This window comes from Stegastes partitus, unplaced genomic scaffold (assembly GCF_000690725.1).
Source record: "Stegastes partitus isolate 25-593 unplaced genomic scaffold, Stegastes_partitus-1.0.2 Scaffold1838, whole genome shotgun sequence".
Classification (NCBI taxonomy): Eukaryota; Metazoa; Chordata; class Actinopteri; family Pomacentridae; genus Stegastes; species Stegastes partitus.
Window position 1 is genome coordinate 4627 of NW_007579569.1, and position 25970 is coordinate 30596.

At 41.5% G+C, this 25970-nt stretch overlaps 3 protein-coding genes across 6 annotated transcripts; 2 read left to right on the forward strand and 1 right to left on the reverse strand.

Annotated features, from left to right (window-relative positions):
• Positions 1-789: 789 nt before the first annotated feature.
• LOC103372826 (extensin-like) lies at positions 790-2317 on the forward strand (the record flags this gene model as incomplete). The annotated part of the gene is made up of 3 exons (XM_008302567.1): positions 790-834; positions 1222-1370; positions 1453-2317. Coding segments are annotated over 3 exons (872 nt in total), but the record flags the coding sequence as incomplete, so codon positions are not given.
• Positions 2318-4027: 1710 nt separating this feature from the next.
• LOC103372819 (cytoplasmic dynein 1 intermediate chain 2-like) lies at positions 4028-12901 on the forward strand. Of its 4 annotated transcripts, none has more exons than XM_008302557.1 (17): positions 4028-4156; positions 6512-6620; positions 6746-6878; positions 7284-7419; positions 7795-7857; positions 8063-8190; positions 8289-8378; positions 8619-8781; positions 8896-8995; positions 9189-9314; positions 9421-9567; positions 9667-9780; positions 9878-10011; positions 10135-10279; positions 10369-10509; positions 11303-11428; positions 11525-12901. In XM_008302557.1, exons 2-17 carry the CDS (start codon positions 6513-6515, stop codon positions 11624-11626), a joined length of 1956 nt encoding a protein of 651 aa, XP_008300779.1. In that variant the 5' UTR covers positions 4028-4156; position 6512; the 3' UTR covers positions 11627-12901. The 4 variants fall into 4 exon arrangements, with proteins under 4 accessions (XP_008300779.1, XP_008300780.1, XP_008300781.1 ...); XM_008302558.1 differs by having other exon boundaries at positions 7335-7419; XM_008302559.1 differs by lacking the exon at positions 7795-7857.
• On the reverse strand, positions 12897-24409 carry LOC103372818 (calcium-binding mitochondrial carrier protein Aralar1-like). Its single transcript, XM_008302556.1, has 18 exons — positions 24325-24409; positions 23548-23601; positions 21970-22115; positions 21366-21481; positions 20840-20979; positions 20585-20731; positions 19768-19906; positions 19560-19653; positions 19334-19418; positions 18785-18866; positions 18517-18675; positions 17943-17995; positions 16682-16762; positions 16017-16157; positions 15685-15823; positions 15288-15446; positions 15091-15181; positions 12897-13916 (listed from the first exon to the last, which is right to left on the reverse strand). Exons 1-18 carry the CDS (start codon positions 24334-24336, stop codon positions 13703-13705), a joined length of 2052 nt encoding a protein of 683 aa, XP_008300778.1. The 5' UTR covers positions 24337-24409; the 3' UTR covers positions 12897-13702.
• Between the last annotated feature and the right edge of the window lie 1561 nt (positions 24410-25970).

Below are 25970 nucleotides of genomic sequence, written 5' to 3' on the forward strand. Positions count from 1 at the left end.
GTTCGAATAATGAAAACTTTACTTTGTGGCATTTATTTTTATTGTCAGCTGCATGACAGAAAGAGTTACTGTGCAATATTGTATGTTTGAAATGAATCAGATAATGTGTAAAGATAATGAAGATTGGGAAATAAAAATAGCACCACCAACATAATTATAAAAAATGAGGTCGAGTAGTAGCTTCACAAGAAACTGAGAATATTGTGCAAAAACAATATCAGCTGAGGTTTCCATTTACAACGAGGCAGCTTTTCAAAATGGGACACTTTGTTGTGTACCTTTTTAATTATGCTTTCAGTATTTTTCATGTGTGTAAGTTTAATATGTTTTGTGAATATTAGCAGTGATGCAAGACAGACTGCAAAACTACCATAATCTTTATATATGTGTGTGATGTTGTCATTGCAGATGTCGAGCATGATTTCCCAAGCGTCCCTGTTGAGGGCCATTTGCTGCCTGCTATTAACGACAGGTTTGTCAAAGGAAAATAGCTGCAATTAATAACATCTGACCTTCATTAAAGACTTCACACCCTGCCATATGAAACTTTGAACTCATTAGTGAACGACGTGGTCAATTTTTTCTTTTTTTCACTGATCATAGGAAACATGAAAAATGAAATAAGCTTTTTTATTACTGCATGCTAAATGTGTAATAACAGAAAATCTTGATAACACAATTCACACAGCCACATTTGGAATTCTTACTGTAGCTTCATACTTTACAGAGTGAAGTGTTCCAGTGTGTTGTTGGTGCTGTATGTCTAATACACCCTCTGACTCCCTCTAGGTTTGCTAGAAGCAACATCTTTGATGAAAGTAAAGAATCCTGAAGGTAATAAATCATCAACCTTCATGCAGATTGTAATCTGATTGTTAAATGGAAAGAAATTGTTATTTTTTGATTATATTTGGGATTTTTTTTTAAAACTAACAGATGGATACATGGGTATTATTCAAACTCTGATTTATATTTTTACCAAAGTAAATGAATTTCAGACTTTAAAATGTAAATATTCTGATTCAGACTTTATTACAGCTAACAGCAACTTTCTATAAAGTGACAGAATATTTTGATATTTCTAAGTCACACTCCAAAAAGATTTATATAATGTTCAATAATGTCATCGTTATGTTTCAACAAGCATTTCTTAGAAACGGCAAACTTCTCCATTTGAAATCTAAATCAAAGTTGATTTTTTGCTCCCTTGTTCTTCCACAGGAAATTCAGTCAGCATCAATTCTGCTAAAGCACATGATTTCTTGACTAATTCTCGGCCTAAGAGGAACATTGAGCCAAAATGGTACAGAGGCAACCCGGATTTTCAGTCCTACTATCGCTTCTACAACAGCATTGGGCACATTGAAGGAGTAAGTTGAATATTTCCTCCTCCATATGTGTGTGATTCAGCTAAAGTTTTCATTTCCTCTCTAACGTGTCTCTGGGTTTCAGCTCTATGAGATCGACAGGATCAGGATGCTGTATCAGCAGATGCGTCACTTGGAGCTGACCTACGGCCCAGACGCCTCCAGTTACCAAAACGCCATGGGTGTACTGACAACCACTGCAGCGCCAACCACTACCACCGAGCCTCCCCCACCTCCCACCACCCCAGCTCCTACACCAGACCCTCTGGAGAATGCTCAAAGGATCTATCTGTGTAACCCCAAAGACCCGCTGTGCAAACCTCAGATCGTCTACCTGCCAACAGGGGCTGTTCCAGTGCTGTGTGACCCGAGACACAACCCCTCCTGCAGGCCTCAAACAGAGGAGGAGATAAAAGCTGCTGCTCCACCCAAGCTACCCCCAGCCCCTCCTGCTCCCAAAAAGTCTGAGCCCCCTCCCCCTCCTGCGATCACTGTCAAAGGCATGGAGTATGACTGCGATCCATACTGGGACCCTGACTGCCTCATCGACCACCCTCCCCGCCCCATCCTGGAAATACCTGCTCCAGAGGCACCTGCTGAGGAGAAAGAAGTGGTGAAAGAGGAAGAAGAAAAACCAGAGGAAGGTGCCCCTGAGGCAGCAGCTACTGAGAAACCTGCCAGCCCTTACTTTGATCCTTATGATTTCACACGTGACCTCTATGACCCCTTTCGTTACGCCGATCCAGCTCCTGAACCAGAGTAAAAACAAAGTGAGGAAGAAATTGTAGCCTTCTCTTCAAGGCAAGACTACAAAACTAAATATCAAGATAAAACCAAAGCAGAACTGTGGGAGTAGAATTAAAATGATGCAAATCACTACATTTTACATGGTGGACACATTAACAAGGCTCGTATGCTCTTAGTTTTTCCAAAAGAAAAACTACACTATGCCTTTACTGTATGTATATTCTGTATGCATGAGCGATGTACAATTATGAAATAAAACAATAAAAATGAATAAAAACTGGCTGACACATGTTAATAAATCGGTCTAATCTTACATTTGTTTTTGTTTGTGTTGTGTTAAGTTTGAAAACAAACAAGGAAAGATGCCTCATTAGCCTGCTATTATTCTTCTTATTATTATTATTATTATTATTATTTATTTTAAAATTTTGGTTATACTAATCCAGCACTAGTATAATAAAATATGAAAGAAGATATTATTAATACAGAGGTACATTTTGTGCCAGATGTTGCTTTGAAAAAAACCCAAAAGTGCAGTGTCTAACAAAAAAGCAATAAGATAAAAGTATAGATATACAGAACAAAAATAGAAAAGTAAGACGCAATACCAGCAATAGTCCTGAGGTAGTAAAGTAATATTCCCCATGGAAATGAAATATTGCACATGATAATGAAATATTGCACATTATATCAAGAAACTGATATGGCACAATGTATTTAGAACGTGATAATGCAACTGACATTAATATTGTTGTTCAGAATTCATTATTCATTTGACTCCAAGGGGGAGCTAAGCAGTGGCCTGGTGCGGCCAGGACACATTAGACTAAGCCTGCCACCACACACCATCAATAATGAAGCCTGTTAAAGGGCTGCACACACACTCACAGAACTGGATCTGCATCTGAGAGCTCCTATTTTTCTGGCAGAACCTTTTTGAAGCCATTTCTTTGGTTGTTGTTCCCTTACAGATGCATTTACCAGCACAAACAACCCCCTGTTCAACCACATACAACCAAGTAGTTCTGTGCAACCAGAAAATGTTCACACTGATCAAAGTTTTCATGTTATTGACAATGAAAAATGTATAGGTAATGTTTTTTTAATATAGATAAATAATTAATCTTTTTAAAAATGTATTATTTAAAGTGTGAGACTTAGATTTAGCTGTGATTTTAGTTAAAGCTGTGTGAGATGAAACCTACTTTGAAGAGTTCTGAAAACAAGTGGTACAAGCTGCTGCACAATGCAAGGCTGACCCAAGACCTGCAGCGAGAACAAAGAGACAACAGGCTAAATGGACAGCATATAAGAACAAGGATCCTTTTGACACAAGTGTCTTAGATATCATGTACGTTAAATTTTAGTTATTTTATGAGCTTTATAAACAATAAAATGGCATAACTTTAGAAACCATTCCAGATTTTAAATCAACCAAGGATTACATAAAAAAGCTTATTGTATGATGTATGAACTATCATGTACTTCTATGTCATGTCCGCATAAGCAAATGATAAAACTATTTCTATTTCTTTCTTTTCTTTCTTTCTTTTCATACTTTATAAATTCCGAGGGAAATTCAAGCAACCAGCAGCATATAAACAGACTATACACAGAATATACAGAAACAAGTAGGTAGAAAAATATCAATAACTGCATAAGTAAGGTGCAAATCAGTACAGTTATTAATTTAGATATTAAATTAGATATTTAAATATCGGCTATTTGACCTACAACGATCTGCTTAATATATTAAAATATATTTATATAGTATTATATCAGTATTTCATTTTCACTTCTTCACAATTCAGGGTACACATTAAATCCCGAGAAGGTCAGTGTAAGTCCTCCAGCAGGGTGCGGTAACGCTCTTCTTCTTCGCTGGTGTTGTGGCCAACCACCGAAGAAGAAGAGCGCCGCAAACTCCTGTCTCTTCCAGCATCATCAGTCCCCCCCTCCCCATCATCTGTCTTCGGCATTAAGGTTCACGAAAGTGGATTCTTTTGTCAGCTGACTACTTTAAATCTAACTTCTATCAGCAGGTATTTAATTCTACATTTATTAAACTGCGTGGCTTTCTCGCTTGTTTGCGGACACGAAGCAGGAGCGCTCGGGCGTTGGTTTGCGATGCTACCGTTAGTCAGTTATTGTAGGCCCGCCGGCTGCCATGGAGATTAGCATGCTAACGCTAAGCTAGCTGTCGGACCTGAGTGGAGCCGCTAATTAGATTATAAACACGTTTGACAAATCCCGAGCTGCACAGAAAACAATAGCGCGTTGTAGAGTAAACCGAGCTAGCGATTAGTGATGTTGAAATGAGCACGGTAGCTAGTTTTATTTTTTAATTTTTTTGTCTGCAGTTGTTATGACAGTGGGTGGAGAGGTGTTGGGCATCTCGGTTGTGGACACCCACGAAACCAATAGCAGAATTATTGCCTCAGTTTGTGTGTTTTATTATTAGATATACTATTATTAAAACGCTGCTTGCTATGACTTTTTTAGATTTCTAAGTCTAATCGTATTTATTTGTAGGATAACTTACAGTTGAAGGAGTTATAGTTGCCTCTTCTCCTTATAGCGTCTATTCAGCATATACGTGCAGTAATACAGCATCTGTGACATAACGGAGAAAACAGATAAAGAGGACATTGTTATGAATAGCTGGCTGCTGTTCACATGTTTCCAGTGTGACAGGCCCACGGCTACCTACTGTGTGATTCTGCACAAGTTCAAACAGCAAAAGTGCAGCACTGATATGGGAAGTTTACAGACTGAAAAGAGCTGTTTCTAGGTCAGAAATAATTGCACAGCTAATGTTTATTGATTCCACTGACATGTCACTGGCATACTTTTGCACCTGGAAGCTTTTGCATTTAACCAGGTGTGGCTCTGCTGTGGCTCCCTGTGTCTTAAAGTTTATTTCTGACCCTACCTGATCAGTGACTGGGGCTGACACAAAAATGACACAGTGAATCTGAGAAAAACAAAACAAAACTTAAAAAAAAAAATTATTAATACTTCAATGAAAGAAAAATACAACCCCCCCAACAACAACACATACACACACATTTTGAACAATTATTGATCGTACGCTTTCAAGCATAGCTGTTCTTTTTTCATTTCATTTCACTGTAACAGTTGTTAAAAGAGGGAGAAAAAAACTAAGAAGAGAATTATGAGATATTTGTATGTAACTACAGATAACTCGCACTACACATAATAGTATGTTTTTTTTTTGTTCTGAGCAAACCCCTTGTCTCTGTAAATGTAGTGATTAGGAGCAATTGTGTCATTTTGTGCAGGCCTTTCTGGGTTTATGGGTTCTTTTCTTTTCTTTTTTAAAAATAATTTTCCAAGAAATGACCATCAAAATAGGAACAAAATAACACAAAAAAACATTGCAAGAACTCACTTATCATGCAGGCATATGTGTGACCAGATTCACCTTTTGGTTTTGGGTCTGTTTTCTGCAAAAAGTCAAGTAAATTACAATAAATAAATACAATATGTTCAATGAATTGAATTAAACACATTTTCAGCCCCAAGGTCAGATAATGTGGACTAATCGCGACAGCCCTGTTAAAAATGTCAAAACAAATGATGTGATTCTACATGTTTAAAACAACATTAAAAAAAAAAAAAAAAAAAGACCTTCTATGATAAAGCTTTGCTTCCTTTATCCAGCAAACAGTTTAAAACTCAAAGATTTTTAGTTTATTACAATGTGTGATAATACAACAGGAAACATTTGCATTTGAAAGACTAAAAACTGGGAATGATTTTGTGTTTTGCTTCATTTAAGTTGTTTTCTAAATAGTTTTTGTTTATTTTCTGTCATGCAACTAATCAGTTCATTCATAATTTCACCTTAAGTATGTGTTTATATATATATATATGTGTGTGTGTGTGTGTGTGTGTGTGTGTGTATATTATGTGGTTTTACCATTAGCCTCAGCATAAAAGAACATCTTCGCACAAGACTGGTTCATAGTTTTTTCTATGTTGTACATAGATCTCAATTGTAACATTAAAGTGATAACAGTTATTACAATGTGATATTTTAAGGAAGCTTTGTGCATTTTCCCCTGGCTCTTGCTTTACATTAAGGTCAGAGGTCATGTTAAACCAGAGTACAGAAATGGTTGAACTGGCAAATTCATTCGTAGTGAAAATATCTTTTAGTTTAGACCTCCTTAAAACTCTGTAAGTGTAGTATTTATTTGCAGTCATTTATTTGAAGGTTACCGTCAGTGTTGCTCCTGAGTAAATAAAGTGAATGAACTCATACTTAAAACACCAAAAAAAGGAATAGAAACAGGAGCAAGGGATGAAGTTATTTGTTGAGGTTTCAGGTGAGGGCTCTTCACTGTTCAGTAACAACCTTGTCCCTCCTGCAGTATGTCTGACAAGAGTGAGCTGAAGGCTGAACTGGAGCGGAAGAAACAACGGATCGCCCAGATTCGAGAGGAGAAGAAGAGAAAAGAAGAGGAGAAGAAAAAGAAGGATGTATGCGATAGAAACTATAATTTCAATTTCTAGCTGTTTTCACAGAAATAAAACTGTGAGGCAGTGCAGCAGTTTTTATCCCCATTGTAAGATGCTGTCAGACTGAAGTTGTATGTGCTCTGTAGGGAGACTCAAAACGTGGAGTCGAGGCAGGCGGTGGATCTTCTGGTGGCCATGAAGACTCTGATCTAGAGAGGAAGAGGAGGGAGGCAGAAGCTCTGCTGCAGAGTGTTGGCATCACCCCTGACATACCCCACGGTAAACACAGCGCTAGCATGTTTCTATTTTGACTTTTCACTCCCCCCCTCCTCACTTATCTCCCATAATTTTCTGCTCATGTGCTTGATGGAACTGCAGCATTTACAAAAGTCTCTTTTAACGTTCTAGTCTAGCTTGGTTTCACTCTCATGACTATCCCCAAACACAATATGTGAACATTTTTACATGTTATGTGCATGACACCTAAAACCTGCCTGCCATTTATTTTCATTCTCTCTTCTCTCCCCTCTGTCTGTCCTTCTGTGTTTTGTCCTCCTTACTGCATGCAAACTCATTCACACACTTCTTCCGTACCTCACTTCCTCCCGTACTCACTCACTTACTGTTTCCCTTCCTCACTCACTCACCCATCACTTACGCACTGACAAACACACATGTTCACAGCTCAGCCCCTGAGGGTAGTAACAGAAGATACGTGTCTGTTTCACTACCTAGTCCCTGCCCCCATGTCTCCCTCCAACAAATCAGTGGGCAGCGATGCAGGAAGCCAAGATTCTGGGGATGGAAACGCAGGACCAAGGTCTGTGAGTGTGTGCCAGACACTGAGAGAGTTGAGGATTGGTTGTGTTTAGGCCATTTTTATGTGATTTAGTCAGATACCTGCATGCTAAGTGTGTGTGCATTAACATGGTAATTATACTTTGATGAATTCTGACCTGTCTACTCTTTGCCTTTTCACCGGCACGCTGATGTTTCTCAATTAACACGCACTGCGTTCTTCTCTCCGTGTCTTTCTTGCCTCTCTTTTTGCTGTATTTCCCATCTTTACCATCTCTTATGTGGTTCACCTTTTGCCTGTCTCCTGTGTTTAATTTCATCCTCTTGTTTTCCTCTTTCTTTTTCTCTGTCCTGTCTTTCTCTTACTAACACCATCTGGTGGTTTGGCTGTATAAAGGACATTGCATTGGGATCCTGACCCCTCTACTCTGCAACTCCACTCCGACTCTGAGCTGATGGGGTACTGCTCCTCCTCTCTCCTTTAGCTTGTCTTCCAACTTTGATCAGTTTTTTTGTGGTTTCATCTTAGATTTGTCCAAATGTGTTAATAATATGTCTGTACATCATTATTTATGTTTATACATTGGAAATTTGCATTCAGTTCTGTTTCAAGCTGCAAAACTGTGCACGCGTCTGCTTATTTCCACGATGGTGTGTATGTGTAGACGTGGAGCCGTGAGACTCGCCATGTCCAAAGTGACCCAAGTGGATTTTGTCCCCAAAGAAATGGTGTCCTACTCTAAAGAAACACAGACACCCACAGAGGCACTGACACACACTGATCAAAAAGCAGGTAAACAAACAAACAAACATCCTTTTCCCGACCTTTCACCCTTGCTGAATCAAAACTGAGTATAAACTAAATTCAATATGCTTCTGTGCGCGTTCCAGATGAGGAAGAGGATGAGGAGATAACTGCTCCCCCACAGTCAGACGACACCCAGGAGGAGAAAGATGAACAGGGTGAACAGCAGGATGAAGGTAAGGATAGAAGTCTGTTTAAACTTTTATAGCATGAGGTGGCTGTTAATGTCCTAGTTGTTTTGTGGTAGAAAAACAGCTGTGCTTTCTATTGCTGCTAAATAGAAAAAAATCGTTTATACCCCCACTTTTATTGTGTTTTCTATTCTTCAAATGCTGCACAGGAGAAAAGTATCTGTGGTGGCAGCAGGGTGCTTTCTTGCATTCTTTTCTCTCTGACACTGAGTTATCTGTGCACAGACACCCCCAAGGAGCTGACAGAAGAGGAGAAGCTGCAGGTCCTGCACTCTGATGAGTTCTTGTCGTTTTTCGAGCGCGGCAGCAGAATTGTGGAGAGAGCTCTGGCTGAGCATGTGGACGTCTGCTTCGACTACAGCGGGAGAGATCTAGAGGACAAGGAGGGGTGAGGCACATGACAAAAAAATAAATAAATCAGTATAGAAATGCTGTCGATAGAAATAAAGTCACAAATGAATGCACTGACAAAACTGACTCGTGTGTTTTCCGTCTCTTCCAGTGACTTGCAGGCCGGTGCAAAGCTGGTTCTGAACAGACAGTTTGCAGATGAGCGCTGGACTAAAAACAGAGTGGTCACCTGTCTCGACTGGTCTCCTCAGGTAAGAGGGGTTTATCTTAAACAACTCTCCTTTTAGGGATTTCAGTTCAGGCCTTGCTTCTACCCACATGTAAGTGTCTGTGCCTTTATGTTTGCACTAAAGACAAACTTTAAATACCAAATAGACTCATTCTCTTGAATGAATCTTGCAAAGCACCACTTGAACCAAATATTGGCTGCTATGTTCCTCTCAGTATCCAGAGCTGCTTGTGGCCTCGTATAACAACAACGAGGACGCTCCACATGAGCCTGATGGTGTGGCGTTGGTCTGGAACATGAAGTATAAGAAGGCCACACCTGAGTACATCTTCCACTGCCAGGTAAGAGGAGCCTTCACCTGCCGTAGCTCTGCGAGCCTCTCAGATATTTTTTCTGATTCTATGTGGAACAAACAAATATTCAAGGTTTGTTTTTGTCTTTCTCCAGTCTGAGGTGATGTCTGCTGGGTTTGCAAAGTTTCACCCCAACCTGGTGGTGGGCGGGACGTACTCGGGGCAGATAGTCTTATGGGACAACAGGAGCAACAAGCGCACCCCTGTTCAGAGAACTCCCCTGTCTGCAGCTGCTCACACAGTAATCCACTGAAACGCTCACTTTTCTGTGCATCTTTTCCTTCTGTGGCTGAATTTTTTTTTCAGTGTTGGCTAAGTAACTGGTCTCTGTTCTGCCCAGCACCCTGTCTACTGTGTGAACGTGGTAGGAACCCAAAACGCCAACAACCTGATCAGCATTTCCACCGACGGGAAGATGTGCTCCTGGAGCCTTGACATGCTCTCCCAGCCACAGGTACGCTGAGCTCGTATGGATGATTGCAGACATGCTGTTCGATTTAACAGTTGTTTTGTCTAGCTGAGGCTTGGTGTGGTTTTTTTTTCCCCTGCAGGACAGTCTGGAGCTGGTGTTCAAACAGAGCAAGGCGGTGGCTGTCACCTCCATGGCGTTTCCTCTGGGCGATGTCAACAACTTTGTGGTGGGGAGCGAGGATGGCTCTGTCTACACCGCCTGTCGCCACGGCAGGTGAGTGAGCTTGGACCTCATGAGCAACTTATGTCTTTCTGGTTTCGTCAAGGAAGGATGTTAGCTAGCTGCTGCAGAATAAAGGTAGCAGAGGTTGACATAGCTGTCTTGTGTGTGTTACAGTAAGGCAGGCATCACTGAGGTGTTCGAAGGCCACCATGGCCCAGTGACTGGGCTGAGCTGCCACAGTGCTGGAGGACCTGTTGATTTCTCTCACCTCTTCATTTCCTCCTCTTTTGATTGGACCGTCAAACTCTGGAGCACAAAAGTGAGACACACACACTGAAAGACTATTGTAGTATGAGAAGCACTATTAGTCCAGCTTCTTAACATAAATCCATCTTTCTCCCCCTGTAGAGTACCCGTCCACTGTACTCATTCGAGGACAGCTGTGATTACGTCTATGATTCGATGTGGTCTCCAACTCACCCTGCCCTGTTTGCTTGCGTGGACCTGTCTGGACGCCTGGACCTGTGGAACCTCAACAATGATACTGAAGTACGCACATGCACAGAAATCATGGCAATAATATGAGCTGTTATCACTTTGCAAGCCGTCAGATTTTACATAGAAATGCACAGTGATCACGCAGTACACTGGAGCCCAATCCCAGTCTCCACACTTACATGAGAGACGTTCCCGCTAAGTACATGAGCGCTGATTCAGACTTTTCAGCACTATGATTTGTCTTTTTTTCTTTTCTGTGAGCCCACACATCTGCAGATTTCCTTTTTTCGAGACTTGCCCATAGTTTATATCGAAACTGGTGATGTACAAACATGGTTGTCCTGTCCCTGACACCAAGCAAGGATGGTGGAGCAAACAAATCTGCCAGGAAGTTTATCCGTAACTGACAGCATCTGGCTGCTCGCTCTTGTGGTGATATATATTGCATATTTGTAGAGTAGTTTCACTGCACAGTTTTCACTCCAACATCTACACAGGATTGCAGATGTTGTGGTTTTCCTGACTTTTTGTAGTTTGCTGGAATGTATAAACACTGTAATGTCCCCCCCACACACACAGAGTGAGCAACTGACCAAGCAGTTTAAACGAAGAGAAACACATGTCCAAATTCACTTTTTTTTTTTTTTTTAAAGGTGATGCATTGTTTCCAAGCAGTGTGTGTGACAGTGTGTCCCATTTCGAGCCGTCACACACTTCAGAACTGCAATCAGTATCTTAGTCAAGTCTGTGAGGGTTTAGTGCTCAGGCTTCAGGGTGCAGACTGGGGTTTAGTCATGATCATCTGTGCTTCTGCTTTTTTTTAAAGCTTATGTGTTAATTCTAGGTTCCCACTGCCAGCGTGTGTGTGGAAGGAGCTCCAGCACTGAACCGTGTGAGATGGTCTCACACTGGGAAGGAGATTGCCACCGGTGACTCTGAGGGACAGGTGCAGGTCTACGACGTAGGAGAGGTGAGACGTCTGCCCCTCTTGTGGCACTATTAATTGTTTTTGGTTATTTCTGTGCTTCTTGCTCAACACGCTGTGTTGTTTCTTGTCCTCTTGCAGCAAATCTGCGTGCCCAAGGCCGACGAGTGGACGCGTTTCGTCAGGACGCTGGCTGAGATCAACGAGAACCGAGATGAAGCGGAGGAACTGGCCAACGTCTGATGCTACAGCCCTCCGCCCCAACAAATCTTCATATGTTTCTTTCCAATACACTACACACCTATGGCACATTACATGACACTATCAGGGGAGTTGCTCCGTCTGCTCTCTGGCTTTCAGCTTTTCCACCTTCTATAAACTGGCCTGAGGAGATGTGCAGAGCTAGAATGGATAGGGAGGACAGCTTTAGACAAGTTTTAGATGTGTTTTTAGGTGTCTTTAAAAGGTTATAGATTTGTAGGGACACTCAGCGTTACGTGTAGCAGTAGTTGTACAGAAACAATAGTTAAGGTGTTGAAAGGTCGACTTAGTGGGATACAAGAAGGTGATTTTCAGCATAGATGGTGGCTGTCCACTCTGAACTTCTAGCTTTGATAACATCCTCAGGGCTCCAGAAACTGCTCTTCTCCTGAGGCCTCAACCAACTCAGCCCTTTTTTTAAATATGCAAACCTTTGTACCCGCACCTTTTTATTACCATTTGAGTGTTTTTACATGTTTTAATATTTTCCAGACACGCTTGTGCACGGCTGACGACCTCTTTAAACAGGGTGAAAAAAAAAAAAGAGAGAGAAAAGAAAAGCTGACATCTCACTATCAGATCCTTTATATCTTCAGCAACACTTGAATTTGATGACAAACAGCTAATGTGCTTGGACATGCACAATCTGGCCTGTGCAGAAGTGTGTCGTTCTTACGTTTTAACCACTGCAATATTTAATATTTATTATGGTGGTTGCATTTATTTAAATATTTTGTGTATCGTTTCAAAAGAAAAAAAAAAATGCTGCTTTGTACTAAATGCTTGAATAGTACAGTCCTGAACTTTAGCACTACAAGCTTTTTAACCAGTTAAAACGCATTACTTGGTTTGAATTTATCCACACTAGTACAGTTCAATTGTTTTTTTTTTTCAGTACCAAAGGTTATTGTTTCATACTCTGTATCTGTGTAAGAAGTAGAAACAGTTCCCTGGCTTGTTCTCTTTAAGAGGATCAAAATAAACTACACCAAGTTGTAAATCTGAGGTTGGAAACCATTTTTAGAACCTAAATTGATTTTTGTTTTTTCCATTCCGTCCATGATGCAACATCCAACCTCACCAAGCTAGTAGAAAAGTCAATGTTTAAAATAAGCTAATTAAAAAAGAAAAAAAAATGCACAACAGCAACCACATTTGATGTAACAAGATCAGTATTCTGTAGACTGATTGTACTGTATTCTTCTGTTACCGGTTGCACTTTCCCATTGGAATAAAACTCAAGAGATATTGGTAAAATTAAAACCATATGGATGATTTATTTAATTAAAATACAATGACTGGTTTGAGATACATTTAATTTATTAATACCTAATTCTCTGCTCATGATTCTTGTTTTATCAAGAAAACACTTAATTGAAAAGTTCTGTACATCAGTAAGAGTGATTCTCCGAGACCGGGACCAAAGGCCCCATGTTGCCATCACATTACAGTTACTGTGTAATGATGCTGACTGGATGTTACAGAGCTTCGTCTTGTAACACTTGCTCAGTACAGTTATACAATATGTACAGTATGTAGCCTCCGTAGTGAGGAGGGATCGAGAATAAAGCCCCACACACCGTGCAGATCAATCTAATATTTTCTATGCCCGCTGTCCAATAAGAGAAGTCCAACTCGTACTGAGTATCAGACGGAAAACAGAATATAAATCATATCAGCTACTCATGAGAGAGAGAGAGAGGAGTGCCCAAGGCCCAGTTTTATACAAATGCTGGAGATAAGAACACAAAAAGGATGGAGTTGCCAGGAGCGTACAGCCACTGAAGATGCAACACAGTCAGCGCTCTGGTCCCGTCGCCGTCTGCTCTGTTGTACGTAGCTGCAGCCAGCTCTCCACCTCCACGGCTGGCTGCCGACCAATGGAGCACACCCCCCGACAGAGCTGGTGTTGTCTGCTGCTAAGCTAATGGCCCCGTTTTTTGTGTGTGTGTGGAGAGTGTGTCAACTGTGTGCTTTGTTTGTTTGTGTGTCTATCTAAGTGTCTGGCTCCTGGTAGTGGTGGAGAGGGATGGCAAAGTGATATTTAGATTTAGAGCTCTATGGCGCCTGAGCTGGCGTGGCAGTTGGTGGCTCCGGGTGATGTATGGAAACCACGCCGGAGGACTTGAATTTGGGCAGGTGGAGGCCAAACTTGTTCTCCACTCCGGCAAAGGTAGCTGCAGCCAGGCGGTAGCCTCCGACGTGGTCTGCGTTGATGGGAGGAAGCTCTGAGATGCGAGACTTGGGTGGAGGACCGGATCCTGACGGACGACTGCAAAGAGGAGAGAAATGATCAATGCGCAAACATGCCGGCTGTTTTCATATATAAGTAAAGGGATATTTTGTTTTCAGCATTTATAGAAAAGTATGTTAAGATGTTCAGTGGTCCCTAACAATATTTGGACAGATGAACTCTCAGAAAACTTTCATGAGGAAACTGTTAGACAAAAGTGGTCGCCTGAGACAACCTGAACATACCACTCTAACATTATTTGGACATTTTCTGATTTCTGATGGACTAAGTTAGTGGAATATGTTCACTGTTCATGAGAACTGCAACTGTGGTTCTTTTGCTAGAGGCAAACATGCAGCAGCAAGGATCACTTCAGAGATCAAGGAGAATTTGACAGTTTCTGTGGAGAATTTCTTGTATTGAAGGAATGATGAATTCTAAAGTTAACAGGAAAACTTAAAGGAATCAGTAAAAAGAAAAAAAGCTCTTCAAGCAACAGCAGTGGATCTTTCAGCAAGATTATGATCCAAAGCTGCGTGCTGAAAGAATATTTATGAGCTCGTTGATACTCTAGAGTGAATGAAATTAAAGCATTGATGGCTGAAATATAAGGAAAACTTTCACTACGACTTTACCAGGAACTGGTTTATTTCAGACTCAAACACATAAACTCTGTGGTGGGACTTTGCTGCCGTACTTTAAAGGAGATCTGCAAGTTAAAAGGTGGCAAACTAAAATATAACAAACATGAAACCACTATTGGGCCTTCAAATACCTTTTTGTCTTCTTTTTGAGCAGTCCAAGTATAGACGTACCATTTTGTTTGTGCTTTAAAATAAATGTCTTTTGCTCAGACATTTTGTTACCAAATGTAAAGACATATAAACAGTGTTAAGTGTCCTCATACGTTCAAAGATGTTTTAGGTCCTTTTATCATGTTATCAGGACAGTGCTGGGATGCTTTGAGGGTGTGATGAAGCGCTTTGAGGATTCATGACATAAAATACGACAGTACTTCAGCTTGTCAAGATGCTGCTTTTGTGTTAGTCTACTAAGTATAGACGTTACATTTGCTTATCCTTTGTAAGTCCATTGTCCTCACATGTGCATGTCTTCCTCCATGTCTCCTTTCCAGCTGCCTCAACAACTTAAAAGTAAATGTAGCTAAAAGTGATTGTACTGCTTCTCTGTTGATAAGAAAAGATGAACTTACTGTCCTCCAAAGTCAACGTAGAACCACTGCTGCAACAGTTCATAAGTCACCAGAGTCACACCGAACTGAGGAGAGGATCGGCACATACGAGCTGGAGAAAAGACAAACACAGTTCATCATGGTTTAAATGTGAAAACACTTTGAACACACTGTTGGTCCAGCTGTACACACACACACACACACACACACACACACACCTCCAGCTCCCTTCCACAAAGCCCTGAAGCCTTCCTCTCTCATGATCTTCCTGAAGCAATCGACGACTCCTGTGTAAGTCGTCTGTCCTGCCCTCGCTGCAACCTGCAGACGCGTCTTGATGACATCAGCAGGCGTCACAAGGGAGGCCGCAGGGATACCTGGGAAGGAGAGTTAAAAAGAAGTCTGAGGAAACTTACTTGAAACCCATGTAAAATATGGTCTGTATGATTTCAGGGGAAACAAGCAGTCAATATTAATTAATAACAACCAGCCTGTTTATTTGTGATTTTTAACTTCGCCTGAAGCCGTAGTGTCAACTTGATAGTACACACAGGGATCATGTTATGACTGACCACTGACTGACTCCTGCAGTTAAGAGTCACCATCTGAGGTTACCTGCAATCGCTCCAGCAGTAAGAAGCTGCAGAGGCCCCAGCCTGCCTTGATCATCAGCCATCAAACCCTTAGTGTGAGCATACACGGGGAAATAGATGGCTGAGAAGGGGATGTCCCTTAGGAAACAAGCTTTAGCACCCTAGACAGACACAGAAAGAACAGAAAGGAAAAGAGTGAGGCAAAGTGAAACTGTGCATAAATATCAGACTGAGACACAAACAGAGCTCCAACTGTCACAAAAAACATGCTCTTTGCACTAATACTTTTACTTCTCTTGCAATGTTGACTGACCAGCCTGAGAGGAGAATGTGGTCCAGTTTAAGGCGCATTACCTTGTACAGGCCGAAGAAGCCCAGGTCACGGACCACATTGAGCGCACTGACTCGAGGTCCGGTGGTGATCTCGCCTGCTACCTGCAGGCGAATCTTCACAATCTCCAGTGGGTTGGTAAAGATCACCTGAGAGCCTCCAGCCTGGATAAATGGGGAGAAGTGACGCTTGATCACACACGTGTTTAAAATTAAAGAAAAAAAAATAAAACATCTTGTTCCTGCATGTCACATGTGTGCAGCTCAGGGGTGGGAACCAAGTCTTGCTCATGTAAAGTATCAAAAGTAATAATTAAATCCTGATCAATCATTTACTTTGCCATTTCCTCGGACGGTAAGGAGTGCTGGGCCAATGTGTGTAAGGATGAACAACGCTATCAAACACAAAAACAGAAAAAAAAAACATGTTGCATTGGACATTGAGAATTTTGCTCTGGATGCAATTTAGCATTGCCTCCACTGTTAGTAATGTCAGTTGGACATCTGCAGGCAAGTTAATGCAACAAATAAAAAGTCTACATGCACAAGTTACTGTTTAAGGCATTCACAAATTACGGAAGGACACCCTTGGGTATTTTAAACGTTATCTAAATGTGTTTACAGTGTTCTTCGATGCATTCACAAACAGATAGATGGGAAAACAAAAGTGTTTGGGACCTGATACTTACACAGCCACCAGCCAAAATCTCAGCAAATAAAGGAATCGTGTTGTCTTTTTCGGTGAATTTGTCTCTTACAAAGTCATTCACCTGTGGGACAGAAAAACACAAGCAGGTATGAGGGCGAAAGAGAATTCAGTGTCGGCTGAAAATAAAATTGATTTACTTTTCTGGAGCTGCCCTCACACAATACTTAGAGCTAATCCTTTTACATTGCTTTAGGTTTGGTCCTACTCACACTCCAGACTAACTTGATGAGATAACACCCTTTTTTTTGGGATACAGCGTGGCATAAATCAAGGTTGCATGTTGATGAAAAGTTGCCTTAATTTTCATACCCTAGCTTTATACTGATGTTGATCGACAAAGTCTCAATCTCGCAAAATATTTGAAAAATATATTCATTTTGCCGCCAATCTTTTCCCAAAGGTTGTCTGATATTCCTATGAACTGGACACAGACTTTGTCATTGGCACAGTTTGAAGTCACATTCAAGTCGTTTGTCATTAGCAAGATCTGGAATTTCAATGTAGTTACCAAACAGAGTCCCTTTTTCACTATTTTATCGGTGGTGTTGAACTTCATTTTACCCTTTACTGTTTTAGCCACTGCTCCAATCTAAATGCTACAAAGACATGGGGAGTAATGCATCAGCCTCTGTAGGTTTTGTGTGCCAGTGGCCACTTTAAAGTTTTAAACTATGTTGACCTGGTAACAAGCTGAGAGCTGCCTGCAATGGCTGGACCACAAAACACCCCAATAGCATAGCAATCCTCTCACACCACAACCATGGCTACTGCGTCAATGCAGACTGTGATAGAAAGTGGTCCTTTTGCTTCTTCACTGTTAGCAGTTAGCATATCAATGCCTACATCTGAGAGCAGCTCCAGCTCTCCCTCCTCACACATTTTTTGAAATATTAATCTATAGATCGTTCAAACATGGTAACGGCTAAATGTATTATTTTGCATGTCAAGCAGGGAGAGACTGACGGAGCCACTGAAGACAAAAACGACTACTTTGAATTAGGATGGCGAACACAGGAGCTGCTTGTGCTGGCCAGAGTGGCAACAGAGCACATGATGATCACTGTGCACTTGGATGGTTGAAACCACATAAAATTCAGCCTTTTGGACTAATCCCTTTTGCTTTTTCTTGTTTTAATTCATTGAATTTTATTTTCTGTGTATTTAGCACAGTAGGTATGTATGCAGAGTTCAAATTAAATGGGGGAGGATTATGCATCGTGTTTTTGGGGACAGGTACTCACTGTGAGTTTGATAGCCTTCTCAGGCGCCACACCTATGAGCTGAGGAACCAGACCTGTCATCAAGGGAGATTGGATTGAGTTACAGGAAAATCTTGTTTCATTCACAATGCAGAGCAAACAGAAGCATGAGAAGAGAGATCGAAAGGAAATAAGACTAAAAATAAGACGATGGAAAACACAGACAGATGGGGCTCTTCCTAAAGATATGAAAGGTGAGAATTTGAAAGAGGAAAGCAAGAACACACGTATAAAGGTGGATCACAATGAATAAGACTGAGCAATGAGATTTCTGCTGTTACTAGACATAGAAGCACAGACAGCGTTTAATCTGTCACAAAACGGCTCAAGTACAAATTGTAAAATACTCTAAATGTTACATTAGGCTCCTGAAGTTGGAGATAAAAGATTATTTTCAGCGAAATGAACAAAGTGTTAAAGACATAAATGGTATAAAAATAATGGTGAGAAAACATGACTCAGCAAGAACAACATACAGGACACTAAAAACTGAATCACTGGTGTTTGGAATACAGACAGGTGAATAATACTGGTAGCATTTTAGAGCTCTGCCCACCTCTGTAGAAGCCAAAGAAGCCCTCGTAGCGAAGCACCTTCTTAGCACAGTCAAAGCTGTTCTTGTACATCAGCTCTCCAACAAAGGAGCCTGTGGATCTCTGGTTCTGCATACGAGTCTTCACCAAGTCGATGGGGTACACTGCCGTCGCTCCCGTGGCTGCACGAACACACGCAAACACAGACTGAATAGATTTCCTCACACTAGATATCAGATGCTGATGTACGTCTGTCTGACAGTAATCGTCTCAGATCACAGGATAAGTCACCTCCAGCGATGGAGCCCAGGGTGAACCTGTAGGCTGACTCAGCAACTTGGAGCCACACAGGCCTGGAACTGTCTCCATGGGTCTGTTGGAAAAAACACGAGTGAGCATGATGACTTTAGATCAGGGGTGTCCAATCCTAGTCCTCGAGAGCCACAATCCTGCATGTTTTAGATGTTTCCCTCTTCCAACACACCTGATTCAAATGATCAGGATCGTTATCAGGCTTCTGCAGAGCTTAATGATGAGCTGATCATCTGAATCAGGTGCGTTGGAAGAGGGAAACATCTAAAACATACAGGATTATGGCCCTCGAGGACCAGGATTGGACACCCCTGCTTTAGACAATGTTAATTATGCCATCACTATAAATAGTTCTTGCTTTTTCTACAAGACTACATCCTGCATTCACAGTATGAATATGGAATGTGTGATACAAGAACAAGTAGCTCTGATGTTTAATGATATTTTACAAACAGTTAACTGCTGATCTAGTTTCATGTCAGTTCCAGGATTTATTCATCAGTGAAGCGTCATGCACAAGCATCCTACCTGCTTCTGAGTTTCAACCAGGTGGTAAGGCAGACATCCTTCCTCTAACGGGGCTATCCTCTCAATGTCAGCAAGGTTCAGACGCCTAAGAACACATGGATTTCCCAATTATTAACATCAATCATATAAACAGATCATAATACTTCTGTGCATATCAGTTAAGAGCACATGCTAAAGTTAAGTGTGGAAAGGTTCTGTGACAGACTTTGGCAGAGGGAGTGTTTACCCAGAGGGAGAGTGTAGGCCTGATAACTGGTACAAGATGTCTATTTCCATGGGAGTGATCTGACCAAACTTGTTGGCAGCATGAACAAACTCCTCTGCAGAGAAATAGATGAAAGAGAAATACCAGATTAAGAAACACGCTGACGTTTACGACACGTGTTATCGTCTTGGCTGCGGAGCAAAGCTACAACATCACAGTCACTGTGCACCTTTGGTCACCAGCGTGTCCTTCCGTGAGCCAGCCAGGGTGCTGTAGATCTTACGAATCAGCTCCATGTTGTTCAGGAGGGAGTTGAAGGCATTGAAGTAAGAGAAGCTGACCATGTGAGAGGTACTGCCACCTGCAGCCTGGCGGGAGAAGAGCAGCGCACATCAGGTTCTGTTTCTTTATTCGTCTTAATGACAAAGCCAAGATGACACTTGTAAATATGAATCAATACTGACGGTTGTACATTTAAACTGTACTGTTTTTAAAACGTATTTTCTCCATTTTCCTAAAAGGGAAAGGACAGCTTTCATTTTACCTGACATATAATACTGCACTGTTATTATTATGACCTGGGCTGGCGTTGTAATGGTTTCATTGGTCTTCAAAAGATGTGTATAAAAATGAGTTGCACGCAAAAACCATTCTATCAGTGCAACAGGATCTTTGCCTTTATGTGAGAAGAACCTCAGGTCATTCAGGAGGCTAACCAGCACATTTAGCACAGTCATAAAAGGCCGGGTACAATAGTGTGAGAGTATGCGATTAGAAGAAAAACTACGAACCTGAGCAAAAATGATCAAAATAAGAAATGCACCAGGCCCAAATCCAAAGTGACACGTTGTACTTTCAGGCTTTACTAAGTGGATGAGGGTTTGACCTCTGCTGAGTGTGAAGGTTGTTGTAACACCAGAGGTCAGAGTGGGTTATACTTCCACTTGACTGATCAAAACTTCAATATTGTTTCCATGCTTTCATAAATACATGTTCTGCCCCTATTAGCCTTGGATTATACTATGAACAACCCCCTAAACACTCACTGAAACAAGGTTTTCCTCCACGAAGGGTGTGAGCATATGGTGTCTGATGGTGGCCATAATGTCACTGAAGTCCATGGCAGAGATGACGCCATTCTTGCCTTTGTCCTTTTGGGCGAATGCCTGGCGTGCATGCTCCAACTGCAGCTCCTAAAAAAACATGACACCACAAGGCTGAGTCTAAATATAGACAAAGTAGAACTTGCTGTGAGAAAAAATAAAACACAAAGCAAGAAAAAAACAGGCTGATCCGCGTACCTGCAGGAACTGGGTGAACTCAAGGTAGCTGAGGTTTTTCTTGCGGTCGTGCCCAAAGTGCAGACGGATGAACTCGCAGTCCCAGTTGAAGGGAATATGGTGGTGCACTGTGGTCTGGCTGAAGATGTCTCGCACATTCTCTGCAGCACAAACACAACCTGTGGTGAATTTTCTGGACAAACCTCAAATGATTTCAGTGCTATAACATAAAGCTTTGTGTGTATGACGTAAGAAAGTAAGCAGAGGTAAGAAGGGGGGAAAAAGAAACAGAGCATAAAAGTGATTATGTAAGTCCATCCATGTGTAGTGACTAAGCCTAAGAAGTAATCTGGTGAACAATGTCTTATTAGGAAATTCTTTCTCCACAGTAGGAAAATATGTAAGTCGCTCTGATGATATAGCGCCACAAACACAGCAGGGATGGATTCAGTTCAATGCAAGAACTCCTTCAACAACTTTATTCTGATGATCTTTCTTAGTTTTAACTGAAGTCACATGAACTTATTGCAAACACAACAGCCCATACCGAAGGAAATGGCTCCAGTTCCAGTCTTGTCAAACAGCTGAAAGGCTACAATGAAGAGAGTGTCGGGTGCACACAACACCGACTCAAAGGCAAGAAACTCCTGGAATGAGATCAGCCTGCAATTGCGAAGAAAAAGTACAGTTAAATCATTAAACATAATTTATGACATTAAATGCTTTGGAATGGAGCAAAGGTCAGACCGTACAGTATGACTTAAAGAGCCACATCAGACTACCTAATCATTGTTTCTGTTCACAGTGACAGCTTTTACCATTTCGTTCACTCGTGTTATAAAAAGATTACAAGCACTTATTGATTATACTGACGTGTTTTAGTATAAATTAAAAAGCCAACCAGTAAATGAGATTACACACACCTTACAGATACCCAATCGTTCATTCCTCGCAAAGAGAAAAACATATTTGTCTCTTGCGTGTCATTTGTGTATCTATGACAGCATGGGAACTGGGACTCACTGGGAGTTTTATCTTATCAGTAAGTAGCTGTAAAGGGAGCTACTTACATCTTACTTAGATTCACACATGGCGCATTAAACCTAATCAATCAGTGATGATGCGTACATGGAGTTTTTGTCAGTACGTACCCGTCCTTTGTGGTGTCAGCCACAGCAGCGATGAGTTGTACAGTTTTGGGGTTGTGGTGAATCTGTGTGTGTAGTCCAAGGTACCGCTGGACAAAGTCTCCTGGGGTCATAAACTTCTCTCCATCTTTGTCCACTACACTGGCATACTGGAGGAAACAGAAGATAACATCAACAGGGATACCCAACCTTTCAAGGACACCAGCTTCTTTTCCCTTAAATCTAAATGAACTCACCAAGAGTTCATTTGATAAACAAGTACATTAGTTTCTCCTTTCATACAAATAAGTAACCACCAAAGAAATCAGGTGGTTTAACCTGAACCAAAGAAGAAATATCTGTGTCGGTGGGGTGTATGACTCATACAACCATGAGTTGATCGATCTCAATGGCAAAATTTTACATTAGCTCTTATCGGCAGCTTTGTTAACCCTGAACGTTTTCCCCATCCTGAGCAGTCAAAGGTTTAAATGTGAAGCATGATAATACTACACTACATACTGCAGGCTCTTTGCTCAAGTTCACATCTACTGTCACAAGCTGTGAATATTTATATATATCAAAGTTCTCTCAGTGCCACTCTGGCTTTATTACAAATTAACAAAAGTGTTCATACTAAGAAAAGAGAGGTTTACAAAAGCATTCTTGCATCAATGAGGACTACACTGTGCTAGCTATTCATGCTGCACCTGAACAACAAAGGTCACTGGTCTGTTTTGCAGCTGTAGCATGACATGTCAAAATCATACCAGCTCACACTCGCACGCACAGGACTCCCGATGCTTTTGGCTCGAGCGCGTGAGATATTTGACCCGTATCAGAGTACTAAAAGTGCTGCTGCACATGACGACCACATGCAGTAGGAAGAGGAGTAAGGTGAAGGTTAACCAAATCTTATTGCAGTCTGTAATGACACCTCATGGCCAAACACAAAGCAGTCCAAGTCTCGCCTGATATGCAAATCTTACACAACATGAGCACTTGTGTGACACCGTGCTCCCTGACCGACAGAAGGACAAGGACATGCAAGTTCAAGCTTGTGTCAGTTTGTATTGAAGACAGTGCAGTAAAACCTTAACAACTGTACCTAAACAGCGATGGAAGCCTGGACCTTCACAATAAAGATCTGATGGCTCAGAAAGCAGCCAGTACTACAGCCAACACATTCCAATGACATGCCAAACGGACGGAGTCAACCACTCCACTGACTACTACTCGTGCTGACTCAACATCAACCCAAGTATTAACTGCAATTATGTTTTGGCTTCAGCTTCTGTCAGAGAAAGCACAATGTTAGGCTAATGGATGAATGAACTCAATGACAAGCTGTTCAGTCACAGTCGTATTGGCTTTACTGTAACAACGGCAGTCTGTGTTGAACCTTCAACTGTGGGTAATGCTGTAATTTAAACCCCATGACACAAGCTTACAAGCTCTTTCACCAAATAAAAGCATTCCTGGGTGTGTTGTTTTCCTCTTAAAGAGGTGACTCAAAACTACATCTGATCACACAAAATAGAAAGCTGACCAAAGCAATATCTAAAGCTGATGCTGTTAAGAGGAAGTCTGAGGAAGTCTTACCTTCTGGAAGATTGTTTTCAGCTCACTTGGGTCCCCACGTTTGGTAGATTGCACCTACAGCAACACACAATAAAATCACATTATGACATTCTGCGTTTCAGTTAATTCACGCTTTTACAATTCAGATAAAGCTGTTGATCAGAGCGGGTTTTACAGCCGCTGCACTGAACACAACATGAACTAACTACTCTTTGGTTGATGTCTCCTTGAAACGTCCACTGCCTTCAAGGAGACACAACCCACTGCGACAGAAACGACACACAATCACAGCTAAACGACCACACCTCGACAAACAAACAAGCGAGACAGCTAATCTAAGAGTCTAAAAAGCCAACGAGGCAAAATCTGTACAGAAACACAAACTAACATTACCGGGTAGCCAGCTAGCAAAGCACAAACTACTCCTGTGAAGAGGACACAAACCGTTTCAGCGACATGCTAACATTTACAGCAGTGAAACGCCGGAGAATGAGCGCAAACAAAGAGTCGACTGCCGTGAAAAGATGCGAGTTAAGCTAGCGGTGGTGGTTTTATCACAGTAGTCGGATAGCAGGTTAGCTTCGAGGTTGTGGATGTCTCATCAAGGCCAGCCGCCGCCGGGCGGCCGCTAGCCCTGGGATGCTACGGCGTCATGTTACACCGCATCCGAGACACTCTGCCCGGGCAGGATCTCAGAGTCTGGCTCCAGCGGCTCCAACGCGACAAAACGCACAGAAGACATGCAGACACGGTAAAGTAGAGGTTTGAAAATCGCATAGAGAGAGATGCCCAAGTCACCTTGACCGCCATGCTGGTTTGACGTCACGCACAGTGAGCGTGAGCGAGCAGTGCGCAGCGCACGCGCTCAGATGTGCGGCTCCCGGCAGGAAAACGAAACCAAAGAGAGCAACGTCAAATACATCCGCCCAGGATCACACCATCGGTCTGCTGGTCAGGGAGTCTTCATACAGTTCCTATCACAGGTGCTGCTGTGATGGAGGAACTGCATCATACGTACACACAAAACAAAGCTGATGTAAGAGGATGCTTTTATTGCATTATTGTCGACCTGCAAACCCTCTACTTCAGTATTTTACACCATTGCTACTGTGCTTATTGTGTTTACCACAGCTGCTTCTGTCCCACCACTACTACTGATGCTGCTACCACAGCTGTTGCTAATACTTTTACTACATTGCCACTGATACACAACTACTACTACTACTATTGATGCCACTACCACTAGGTTACCATTACTGCTGCTGCTGCTTCTACTAGTGCTGCTGTTGCTGTTGAGGCTACAGAAACCATTGTTAATTATTCTCTCTATTGTTTTCCTGATGAATTGATTAGTCTGGTCCATAAAATTGAAAATGGGGGGAAACTGTAATCACTGTTTCCCAAAGCCCAAGATTACAAATGTTTTGCCCACAATCCAAAGATATTCAATTTACTGTAAAAGAGGAGCAAAGAAACCAGAAAATATCCACTATTAAGAGCGACCACATCAGGATCAGGTTGATTTTTGGAAGAGGTGTTACCATCTCCCTTTACGTGCAACTTTTTGACTGCGCCGATTCTATGAACTTTATGTAATGTGATTATTAGAAGCCCCATTGTGGAATAGGCAGATACTCCTGCTGTGATACCCAAAGTATTCTTTGTCTTAGTCTTATGGTTGATGTATTGTGTCAATCTAAAATATATTACAAAAATCAAAAAGAGCAGAAATAAAAATGTCCACAAAATGGTGTATGATACATGAGATCATTTGTTGTGACAGTGCTGCCACTAGCTGGCGAGATCAGAGCTTTTGCCTTTTTCTTTTGATTTAATTGCTCAAATAAATTCATCAGCTAGTAATAGTTTTGCTTTTATTGTTTATGATATGTCACACTCATGGCTTGTTAGAACGGTTCAACAGAGCATGCACATTGTTCATCCTATTATTATTATTTTAGTTATTATAATAACTTGTGGATTTCTGACTATGACAAATCACAACATCTGCTGTGAAAATGTCCATAAAGCTAAAGGACTCTTTCATTTACCACACATCTATCCATCAGTCTACACTGACTTTGTTCCAATATCCAGTAGACGTAGTTTATTTTGTGCTTATTTTTAAGGGCTTTTAAAAATGCTTTCACTATTTATTCAGTTAAATTATAATTCAACTGTATTTATGTAGTGCCAATTCACAACATGAATCCTATCAGAGTGTTTTACGATGTAATTTCAAGACAGAAGAGGGTCACCTTCTGCCTCCAGGGCAGAGGGAGAGAAAAGGAGAAACAGACAACAAACAAGAGAACAGTATACAATGGTGAGGGACCAGTAACCTGCAGGTATTGCTGTGGGGTCATGAGGGTTTATCTCACTGACCTTGTTGAGGCGTTTGTATGAGACATCAGCTGTGTTTGACTTCACTGATAAGACTACTA